General features: G+C 32.5%; 4 protein-coding genes across 4 annotated transcripts; 1 reads left to right on the top strand and 3 right to left on the bottom strand.

Moving 5' to 3' along the window:
• Window positions 1–2,991: 2,991 nt before the first annotated feature.
• On the bottom strand, window positions 2,992–4,800 carry LOC145755439 (phenylalanine--tRNA ligase, mitochondrial-like). The gene has a single exon (XM_082571679.1). The coding sequence runs from the start codon at window positions 4,704–4,706 to the stop codon at window positions 3,285–3,287; it is 1,422 nt and encodes a 473-aa protein (XP_082427805.1). The 5' UTR covers window positions 4,707–4,800; the 3' UTR covers window positions 2,992–3,284.
• Window positions 4,801–5,063: 263 nt separating this feature from the next.
• LOC145755448 (protein SPATA45 homolog) lies at window positions 5,064–6,181 on the top strand. Its single transcript, XM_082571689.1, has 3 exons — window positions 5,064–5,250; window positions 5,528–5,642; window positions 5,833–6,181. The coding sequence occupies exons 1-3, from the start codon at window positions 5,143–5,145 to the stop codon at window positions 5,853–5,855; spliced, it is 246 nt and encodes an 81-aa protein (XP_082427815.1). The 5' UTR covers window positions 5,064–5,142; the 3' UTR covers window positions 5,856–6,181.
• A 14-nt stretch (window positions 6,182–6,195) lies between these two features.
• LOC145755446 (barrier-to-autointegration factor-like) lies at window positions 6,196–7,670 on the bottom strand. Its single transcript, XM_082571687.1, has 2 exons — window positions 7,413–7,670; window positions 6,196–6,907 (listed from the first exon to the last, which is right to left on the bottom strand). Exons 1-2 carry the CDS (start codon window positions 7,536–7,538, stop codon window positions 6,761–6,763), a joined length of 273 nt encoding a protein of 90 aa, XP_082427813.1. The 5' UTR covers window positions 7,539–7,670; the 3' UTR covers window positions 6,196–6,760.
• Window positions 7,671–8,946: 1,276 nt separating this feature from the next.
• Window positions 8,947–10,660, bottom strand: LOC145755445 (putative RNA-binding protein EIF1AD). Its single transcript, XM_082571686.1, has 4 exons — window positions 10,294–10,660; window positions 9,780–9,888; window positions 9,546–9,654; window positions 8,947–9,452 (listed from the first exon to the last, which is right to left on the bottom strand). Exons 1-4 carry the CDS (start codon window positions 10,378–10,380, stop codon window positions 9,233–9,235), a joined length of 525 nt encoding a protein of 174 aa, XP_082427812.1. The 5' UTR covers window positions 10,381–10,660; the 3' UTR covers window positions 8,947–9,232.
• Window positions 10,661–10,963: the final 303 nt, after the last annotated feature.

Raw genomic sequence — 10,963 nt, 5'->3', positions numbered from 1 at the left:
GTTGGTGGTTATGGGCATTGCTAACTCGCCTACGATGCGTTGTCTTAACTGTTGTCGACGAATTAGGTAACAACCAAGGCCTCCAAATAGTTTCAGGCTTGTTACGCTTGGGAGTAGAAGAAATAATTGGATGCTCAGTAAAAAGTTGCTTGACAGTACCATCTTGTGTTGGAGTAAACGGGGTCTGGTTAACGTAGTAGTGCCTATGTTTTGGTGTGGTAAATCCGTTATAGGGATGATCATTGAGCTGTTGCTGAGTCTGATCATATAAGTTACTATATCTTCCACGTTTGGTAAATTGGGTTTCGTCCATTTGTTGACTTCTTCGTTTTCGCTTGTTGCTTTGATTACGCATACTGGTTTGGTTATTGTTAATGGTCATTTTCAATGAATTTATTTATAGAATCTTTAGTTTGTCTAAAAATATAAGTAGTTTGTTTAAAGATTAATATTAAATACTATACGCTCAGAATGAGCAGAAAAATTACTTTTCTATGCTATCCTCTAAATTAAAAAAAAAACGATCGATGTTAAGCAAAAGGGTTTACATTGACTAATTAAGAATAGACTAATAAACTAAGGTAATATAAATCTGTCTATCCAACACGCTGCTATATATTGCTAGCTAAGCATTTTTTTGTCAAAATCGATTTTCCTTAGTCGATATTTCGCACGTACGGAGGAAGCGATAACAAGCTTTTGTTCCTCGGCCCACGCCCGATTACTTCCGCGCCAGGCTTCAAGACAGAACAAAAGGACGATCGACCGGCGCTCTGGCTGTGTTTGAACACCGGAAAATTCGATCGAAAGTTCGCCCTTGACTAATCTATAACCTTATCTGTCAAAACTTTGTGCCACGCGCTGACTTATTGATGATTTCGCTCCGACAGTTTCACTTCCACAACACCAGTCAGTGTTTTTTCTAGGCTTTTTTGCTTTTAGCAGTTTTCAGGTTCATCTTTTATTTATAAAACTTTCAATCGATAAAGTAACAACGTAAATACATAATACTTTCTTATTCTAAAAGCGTGTTAAATTCTAATAGAACTAAACTTTCAACACAAGTCCATAAACGTTTAATACATAGCTATATAAAATTTGTTGAGTAACTTAAGAAAACCAGACTAAAATTAAGTTTAAACATTTTGATCGCGCATGCCACTGTATGACATCACAATCGCCCAGGTGTGCACCCTGCGGCTCTGATCAATGCTATTTCGCGTGTGAAGCGTCCAATTAGAATTTCCGACGACGCCTTTTGTTCTTTCGTGTCACAATGCAAAGCTGATACGACTTAACACCTGTAAATTGAGTTTAAAGCCCTCGTATTTGCATTATGATAAGAAATTTGATTAATTTGCGGCGATTAAATAATTAACATTATTGCAGTATATGTTTATCCGCCACAATAGAAAGCTGTGTTTCTAATTGCATCCCCTTTATGGCTACTGCGCGTTAGCCTTAGGTAAAAACAGGAATACACGATCATAATTTTATTTCGATAAGTTAGCCCTTCTTTAATAGATACATTCGTCAACGAAAAACATGCAACAATATTTACAAATAGTGTAAAAATTACACATTGAAAACCCAGCCTAAGTTACAATGGCAAAAGTTATAATTCATATTTTAATTTACAAAATAGCTTTACGATAAGTCTTTACATATTTTAAGTAAAACTACTTTTGTACTTTTGTACTTGCAGTTTCTCCAATAAAGCTCCGGCACAGAAGCAGTCAGGATTAAACCCGTTAAGGTTTGTAGTATCGTCTATAGTGTGTTTACTGCGCCATACGAATATTTTCTGAACAACGGGACATATTTGGTTGTTATTTGTGCCAAAAAACGGTAATAGTCGGTTTTTGTAGTTGCTAAAAGAAAATTGAATACAGGCAAAGCGTATTACTTTCGAAAGTACAAAAACCGATACCCAGAAGAGTATTCATTGCCCGCAGCTAAACAGAACAAATGTCATACTTCGAAAAAAGTCAATAAAAATGTATATAGATGTGCAAACAGACAATCGAATAACTGAATTTTTTACCGTTTTTTCGATTTCATCGTTCTGTGCAACCGAATCTTTTACAAATAGGGTGTAGGATAAGTCCTAGTAATGACAGTTGAAATATAATTGAGAAAACAGCGGCAATCGTAACAAGTAGTTTCCATGCCAACTGTATCGAGTCCAGTTTTTTAGGCTGTTCAACACAAAGGGTGTAGTCTGTAAGCCCTTTTACATGGGGCGTTTAATCGCGTGTCGAAACGGGTTGCGAACGCGACTCTTAGCTAATGCTTCAAAAATAGAGAACATTCCACTACCAATTCGCCCTGCTACGCAGCACACTATTACTACGCTGCTAAAGATTTTAACTAATGGAGTTTTAAATTTACTGAACAGTAGATTCTTGTATAACATTCTTTGCCGCTCCCAAATAAAAAGGTAAACACAAATTTCATGAATATTCCAAACTACTATGGACCCCACCAAAAATGAGCTGCAAATCGAAAAGTAGAGGCTACGTAAACGGGTAAAAATTTGTAGCAAAACAATTAAAATTGCTAGAAATATGTAACTCAAATCGGTATAATAAATGAAGGAAAGCGACTTTTCGATCCGAGTTTTACATCTATAGATAAAATAAACCAAGCAAAAGTACGCACCTAAAGCAAAGGCTAAGTTTAAAATAATATCAGTCTCATAGGCATATGGCTCTGTTATATTGTTAAACATTTTTGCTTGGCTGCTGAATCTTTTTGGATGAATTAAATTAACAACCAAACCACTAAACAATAAATTGATTTTTGCCAATACGTTGCGTATCAAGTTTCAGGCTTTAACCTGCCTAATGATTGTGCTAGTTTTTGTCATTATGCATTATGAATGTTTTATTAGGCTAATTATACAAAATAATAATGTTATTTAAATGGATGAAAGCCTGACTAAATTATTATATTGATTTTAAACATAATTTACTCATTTCAGCAATAAACTAACTCTGTTATATTGAAAACAAACATTTTTTTTGTTAATGTCAAATTAAAAAACAAAAATATAAATAAATTAAAAATTTATAAAATAAATCCCTTAATTCTTGTGATTAAATGACACATAATATGGTAAGGTAATTATTCAAATTACCATTTTTAATTGACAGACTTTAACATAAAACAGTTTTCAAATAAATAAAAATCAATATCGAATAATTACAAAAAAAGGCTTTACTAAATACAGCAGCTCTGTAAATAAATAAAGATGAACAATTTAATATTGGGATAGCTATAAACTACCACCTTCCTTTTACATTAAGTTCAGCTTCTACAGCTTTTTTTATTTTAATTTCGATTTCATTGATCTCTTGTTTGGAAAGTGTGCGAGATGTGTGCCTGTAAAAAATGCGATAACAAAGACTGGTCTGCCCTATTTTTTCGTTTTTAAATTGGTCAACCAAAACGATGCTCTCGACTAAGCCATTGTCGTCAATATTTCGAACCATGTCATGAAAATCGTTCTCATTAAATTGATCAGTTACATAAAATGACAGGTCATTGTGGACAGCAGGTTGTTTACTAATTAGTGGCTGAAACCTGATGTCATGAATATTTTTTGCTCCCCGAAACTGCGACAAAAAGGCATCGCTCTGATTCCAGAAGAATCTGATATCAGGGATTTGGAATAACTTCATGGCGAGTCTTTCAAGACCAAGACCAAAGGCCCAGCCAATTCTGTCTACTGCCCCGGCCTTGTTCAAAATTTCCTGCCTTAAAATTCCGCAGCCCAGCATCTCAACCCATTCTCCTTGATACTTAATTTCCAGTTCAAATGAAGGATGTGTAAATGGAAAAAAGGCATCTATCCATCGACATTGTATCCCTTTACCGAATAACTCAAACATGCATTTTTCTATGGTTGTTTTAAGGTGATATTCCATTAGTTTGGAGGCTTCCAATGAATGACAAGCTTGCTTATCAGTTTGTTCCCGACCGTCTTCTTCAAACAAGCGCAGCTCTTCCGGATGCTCAGAATCGGAAAATAGTTGCTGATGGTTAAACAACCGCACACCCTCCATTTGATGGAAAACAGGAAAATGAGTCGAATCGATTGTGTCCCTTCTATAAACATCACCACATATTAAAAACTGGTTTAAACCGGATTTAATTAAATCGTTTTCATGTGCAGTAGTGTGTGCACGAAGAAGAGTGTCTTTGTTGATGTAATAATTATCAGATTTCTTTCGGGTCACGTGGTCTTCTTTAATTAACATCGAATCAAAGTTTTGTTTCGTAGAAACAACAGGAGAAATGTTGTCAAACACAGCAAACAAAGGAACTCTTCTGGCTTTTACATAGGTTTTGTAGAAATGCTGAACTATGGCATCTTTAATTAAGTAAATTGGATGGTCTTTTTGCAAATGAAGATTTCGGCCGACAAACTCGTTAATTTTTGGGGTAACATTTGTCCAACTGTCTCTCTTGTAATCTTTCCCGTTGACTTGAATAATATTTGATGGGATTTTTTTTGATGATTTAAGAATGTTATTTTGCACAACATTGCTATGTATGTTTTTTTTAGTTAATGTTTGTCGATTTTTTAAAACCAAAATTTTGCATTTAGTTGTTGTTGAGTAATTTTTTGCAAGCAATTCGTTTAAAAATCCAATTGTTCGTTTGCAAGAATAAATTTTGATAAATCGATTTGTTAAATACATTACATAGGTCAGCTATTGTTTTATTAATCTAAGACTAACAAAATATTTATAATTAAGCTCAAAATTAACGTAAATACCGTGTATTACCGTTGCTCTTCCTCAGGTTGAGGGGATGTTGATAACAATCACGTGCTACAACAACAATCAGCTGTTTTACTGAAAACCCGCCTTGACTAACATAGAAATAAATAATCTTTACGTGCACTATTTATAGTAAAAAATACATTGTTGCAAATATTAATTTACATATTTTTAATTTAAAATTAAACCTAAAATTTCTATAAACAAATTTTTTTCAATTTAGTACCGATTTTTATGCCACACCACCCGGTCAGTAACCAAGCAACGGACGCTATCACTTTCGAGCAAAAGACGTTTTTATTCTTGCGGTCTGAGTTATTTAGGAACGAAATTTTGCTTTTGAAGAACTCTAGCCATGTCGCAAATAGACTTAGATGCGGTGGGTAATTCACGAGAGTCGTGGTGTGCAGTAGAATTGAACAAATCTCAGTCGTGGTGCAGAACAGAACGAAAACATTATAGGGTAAGCTTGTTGTGCAAAAAACTAACAAATTTTAGCTTCTTCAGTGCTACAACATTTTATATGCATTGTAGAGTATATATCCGGCCCAACCTCTTTTTTTAGAAAATTTATATGACTGCTTACATGATTTAAAACAAAATTACCTAAAAATTTAGGCAAGTTAGGTTTATGCTACATTGAGGATAAAACAGCATTTAAAAAAGTAAATAGTTTCCAAAAAATAATTCAGTATTTGATATAAAAAAATGTTTAAATGCTCTTTTTAACTATAACACAGGAAAATTTCGAAAGCTCAGTTTTTAGTCCATCGAGAAATATTGAGATTGAAGAACGATGTCAATGGAAAATAGAAGCCCCAACTCATAGGGAAAGGCGACATTTTGAGAAAAGCCGTAAGTAGTCTGTGTGTAAACATATATCCTGTATACTTAACATTAAAATTTTTGTTTTAAGTCATGCTATCTTGTGCCTAAAACATGGCACTAAATGTATTAAATTTATATGAAACCAATTTTAAATTCTACTATGTACAGTAGACCAACAGTTTTTTTTATTATGAGTTAACATATAATTTTTTTACAGATGTTTATGAACTAAAGTTTTAATTATGAGTACCCAATTTTTCGACTACAGCCATCAAATTTAAAAAAGCCATACTTTTTAAGAACTAATTAAGCCATATGCCAACGAGATTATTACTTTTTTTTAAATTGATCATAATAAATTTTTTTAACATAGCTGCTTTAGAAAATTTGCGTCAACTTTAAATTAACTTTTTTTATAAATAAATAAAAATTTGAAAGTAAAAATTTTATACATTAAATATTAATTAAAATAAAAATTATACTTATTGCTTATTGCTCACTACAAATATGATGTTATTTTTTGGATTTCAAAACTTATTTAGTCAGTCTTACACTTTAAATAAAAGTGACAATGCCACAATAAAGCGGAAAAAATAAATTTTAATTAGTTAAAATCGACAATTTCACATCTACAAAAACAATAAACTATTTATTTGTTACAAAGATAAAACCCAAGTATGAAAAAAGTGTTTAGATTATTAACAATAATGCAATCAAAAAGTTATTTTTGACACAAATAGAATGGCTGGGGTTGGAAAAAAGTGCTAATTGAAACAAACGAAAGGGAAACTTAATGTTTCATTAACCTTATGACAATTTAACACTAAATCTAAGGAGAACTCAGGGATTGAGGCAATTAAATAGAAGAGTTGTTCTTTATAAGATACTGCAACATTAATAGAAATTTTTTATCTTACATATATATTTAAAATTACAGATATATATATGCTTCTGGAATTGTCCGAAACCTTTAACTTAACTGTTATTTTTTATGGCAACTTAAATAATATGTACAAAAGATAAAACTATTACACTAGCCAACTTTGCAGAGTAAAAATATCTGAGTAAATAAATTTAAAATATTGTCAGTGATTATCGTAAACAATACACCCCCCAAAAGTTTATCGGGTCAATACCGATTAACTTTACAAAAATGCATCGCACCACTGTTTAAAGCATGTATAAGCATCCCCAGACTGTTTTTTATTGGCTTTTATTTCATCTTTGAGCCATTCTTTAAACAGTTCTTCATCTTTTTTAAGTATCAAAAACTGTCCAAGAAGTACGTAAGCCTAAATAAAAGAAATTTTTTCATTAATCATAAACTTGGTTTAATATGTTTTATAGTGTTTTTTTTTTTGTATATATCTTTATCCTCAATGTGGAAAAGTTGAATGCGCGACTTAAACGTAGAGTAACATCAGTTACTCCGACCCAGTCTCGAGTTGCCTGTGGCAGTTTGGGATATTATGGATTATAATTGCCCGACAATTATGCTGCTGATTAAGTGCTGGGTCAGCAGGAGTTCGTACCGTTTATAGCGCCTTACTCAAGGGCGCTACAGCATGAGCTCAGTGGGGATTGTACCCACGACCTCATGTGTGGTGTAGCAAGTGTTCTTACCATTACACCAAGCTGCCGGTTTTACACCAAACTGCCAGTTCAGTTACATGCATTTGGCATCAAATTTTTTACAGAATAAAAGCAATGCTATTTTTACAGAATAAAAGCAATGCTTTTAACATTACTTTCATTTAATAGAGTTACATAGATATAAACAAAATAGGCACTACTTACCTTATCATATCCATTGTTACTTAACCTTTCACCCAAAACGGGGCCGATTCCGGCAACCTCGGTTATGCATTTATCACCCATTGGTTCAGCCACAAATTCTTTAAGCTTCTGTGATGTGGAAGACATTCCTTTGATTTCGTTTTTAACTTTACAGATTTCAAAAGATTTCTTTAACTATTTATCTGTGGTCTCTAGTCCTTATTGGCAGGTTTTTTGTTTAAAAATTTTTATATTTTTAAATTCACAAGTAAGTATGATTATACCTAAAAAGATTAAAATGTTTTTAAAAGATTTTCCGACTGGCAGACTGGGGACTGCACTAAAAGATATAAGACAGGCAGTCAGGCACAATGCTTTTTCCTTAACAACTTATTTACTTTTGCAAGTCTGCAAATTATTTACAGACACATAAAACATAACTGCTACTAGCAAACTGATAAATTATCACGATCGCCTGATTATAATTTATTAGACTCACAAAACATGCAAATTACAACGTCGTAGGTCTGTAGGTAAATAAAGTTTATTTGCCAGCTTTCGTTTTAAAGTTAAATATTTCCTCATTCAATTACGTAATAGAATTTCACGTCAATAGGCAAATAACCATAAACGGTTGCGCCATAACACAGGAATATATAAACATAGTTGCAAACTTTACGGCAGTATAAAATTACGCGATTTCGACATAGATACACAGGTGTCAAATTAAAGGCGGGAAAATATGTTAAAAATGTGAATGAAATTTTTTTTATCCTCATCGGGGTGAAAAAGATTATTCAAAGTAGAAAAAAGATTTTAAAACAGACTCCTTCACCCAATGCACCAGTTCAAATAAAGCGAACCTTTTGTCGGAAAATTGGAGCATGGAAAATCTCCCTAAATGACCCGGAGTTATTGTTAAACGAAAGACAAAAACCTAAAGATCAAGAAGATTACAAAGTTAAAAATTCACCAATTTTGCCAACTAAATCAACATTTGGTGCAGCCTTAAGCGGGGTAACGGTAGGAACCTATCGCCAGGCATCCAAAGTTCCACGTGTCGTTGAAAAACAAACTCTAATTTATAACAGAAACCAGAATTCTGAAATCTTCGATAAGCAAGCCGAATTGGAAACTCATAGAAACCCACGATTAAGAAGATACATTCAGGAGTGCAATTTACGAAACAGTATCTGTATGGTCGGTAACGCACAGACTGAAAAAAACGCGAACAAGCAAATGCATTTTATTCCCACTTTAACAAACAACCAGGGGTACGGCGACAGTTACGATTTACCTTTTGACCAAGCTTTAAATAACATGCCCTACAATAAGGATATAGACGCTGCACACGACGAAAAACATTTTAACAAAAGTTTATACAGCCCCCTTCAACCAATACCACCCTACCACAAAAAACCAGACAATTTGAAAAAGTCCATCCAGCGGAATATAATATCTATGACGCCTTTCACCACAGTTAAAAATGCCATGACGACCGATTACAGATAAAAATATATTTGTAACGTTCATTTAATAAACCCACTAATTTTTTTCACCATTTTTATTTGGGAATGAAATTACATACATATTGGTACCTTTAAATTTTTTAGGGTCAATGTACAAAAAAAGTGTTGCATAATTCCATCAAATTTTATTCTTAAACCCACCAATTTTAAATTACTTAATATATAAAATCCATTTAATAGACTCCCACCTATTTGGGTCACATTGCTTATGGTAAAGCTCAGAATATTAATTAATACAATTACACAAAAAAATAATAGATTAAAAAAAAAAATCTGAAAATTTAAATCATAATCCAGCATTTCAAAAAATATTTAATGTTCAATCTCCTCTTCATCCGATGTCTCATCCTCAGAATCCGTGATCAAATGTTCTGGAGGACGATTGGTGTTAGGAGGAATGTCTGAGAAGTCATCTTCGTCTTCATCGCTACTCTCCCCAGCGCTGCTTCCATTATGTTCGACTCTTACAGTGTCTTTTACCGGGATTTGAACTTGAGGTTGAATGTTGGTAATTGTTTCGAACTCTTGTGGCCTGGTTTAACAAAAATTTGAAATTAGAAATTTTTTTAAATTTAAAATTTAAGATGATTCAAAATGTAACAAGTTGTAAATAATAAAAAATCACCACTTGTTTTCTTTCTTTATTATTTTGATATGTTGCGGATACAAAATTCGAACGATTTCACCCTTTACTTTGTCACCTTCAATTATAGGCTCAGTCACAACATAATCTCCTGAAATTAAAAAAATTAAATTCCATTACAAATATTAAAAAAGGGTAAGTATACCATGAATTATTTAAAATGTACTTAAACTGCTAAAACACATTATTTGGTAAATATAATAAATATTTTTTAACCTCTTTTGATCCAGATATTTTTGCGAAATTTAGTTGGAAGACTGGCTAAATAAGTCTCTCCAGTTGGTGTTAAAACCTCATGTAAATTTGAACCTGGGGCACGTAACACCTAAGTGATTACCAAAATTATATTTAAACCTTTTGACAAACATTAATTCGATTTATATACTTTTTATAATAATTTAAATCTAGCCAATTTTTTTCTCGCATTTATTTATCCTTAATGTGTAAAGGTCGACTTCACAGCATAAGTATAGAGTACCATCAAATACCCCAATCCAGTCTCGAGTTGCCTTTAGCAGTTTGGAGTACTATAGAATATCATTGCCTACTATTTATAACCTGCTGATTAAGTGTTGGCTTAGCAGGAGTTTATACCTTTTATAGCGCCTTACTCAAGGTACTACAGCATGACAGCAGTGGGGATCGAACCCATGATCTCATCTAGTGAAGACAAGTATTCTGGCCATTACACCATGCTGCTTTAAAAGCTAGGTTAAAAAATTGATTTTACCTTTACAATAGTTTGATGTGACTCTGGCAAGTCAAAATTTTCCAACATTTCTTTAACCACATGTTTTCTCTTTGTAGCTGAAGTCATTTCACTTTTGCAACAATCTTGTTTTTTATTTGAATGCAAATTTGTTTTTTTTAAAGTTTGTAAATGTTAAATTGTCTCTTTCAAATTTCTGCCACTTTCCACTTTATCAAGTGGCAGAAAAAGTTTAAGTCTGCGCTTAAAATGCCATAATGGGAATGAATATGGCAGTTAAAGGTGATGGAAAATAACAGTAGTTTTAAGGATAAATGTAGATCGAAGATTATAAAACATTTTCTATTAAGTTATCTGTATATAAATTACAAAAATAATTTAATTATAAAAACTCTCTAAAAATTCAAAATTCATTGAACCTAATTAAACAATAAGTTTTTACAAAATAAAAGTTATTTATTGAAATCAGAAATTTATATGCATTAAAGCAAACAATAAACGGACAAATTCATTGCCAACAAATGTCCATATTTGCCTATCATTTATATTGGCGTAACTTTATTACTTTTGCCGACATACTTTACTGATATGTGCATGCATACAGTTATAAAAACCCGGTTATTAAACCCACATTTTTGTGACTTTTCTATTCGCAAAAAAAATTTACAGCTAATAGTGTAAAAAAAAATCT

Source organism: Corella eumyota, chromosome 6, assembly GCF_963082875.1.
Source record: "Corella eumyota chromosome 6, kaCorEumy4.1, whole genome shotgun sequence".
Lineage (NCBI taxonomy): Eukaryota > Metazoa > Chordata > Ascidiacea > Phlebobranchia > Corellidae > Corella > Corella eumyota.
This window is presented reverse-complemented; position numbering and strand designations above follow the sequence as displayed.

Coding starts and splice junctions, on each gene's coding strand:
- LOC145755446 (XM_082571687.1), bottom strand. CDS start 7,538: ATGTCTTCCACATCACAGAAGCTTAAAGAATTTGTGGCTGAACCAATG. Junction 6,908..7,412: donor GTAACAATGGATATGATAAG/GTAAGTAGTGCC, acceptor TCTTTTATTTAG/GCTTACGTACTTCTTGGACA.
- LOC145755445 (XM_082571686.1), bottom strand. CDS start 10,380: ATGACTTCAGCTACAAAGAGAAAACATGTGGTTAAAGAAATGTTGGAA. Junction 9,889..10,293: donor CACATCAAACTATTGTAAAG/GTAAAATCAATT, acceptor GTAATCACTTAG/GTGTTACGTGCCCCAGGTTC. Junction 9,655..9,779: donor AAATATCTGGATCAAAAGAG/GTTAAAAAATAT, acceptor TTTTAATTTCAG/GAGATTATGTTGTGACTGAG.
- LOC145755448 (XM_082571689.1), top strand. CDS start 5,143: ATGTCGCAAATAGACTTAGATGCGGTGGGTAATTCACGAGAGTCGTGG. Junction 5,251..5,527: donor CAGAACGAAAACATTATAGG/GTAAGCTTGTTG, acceptor ACTATAACACAG/GAAAATTTCGAAAGCTCAGT. Junction 5,643..5,832: donor GCGACATTTTGAGAAAAGCC/GTAAGTAGTCTG, acceptor ATTTTTTTACAG/ATGTTTATGAACTAAAGTTT.
- LOC145755439 (XM_082571679.1), bottom strand. CDS start 4,706: ATGTATTTAACAAATCGATTTATCAAAATTTATTCTTGCAAACGAACA.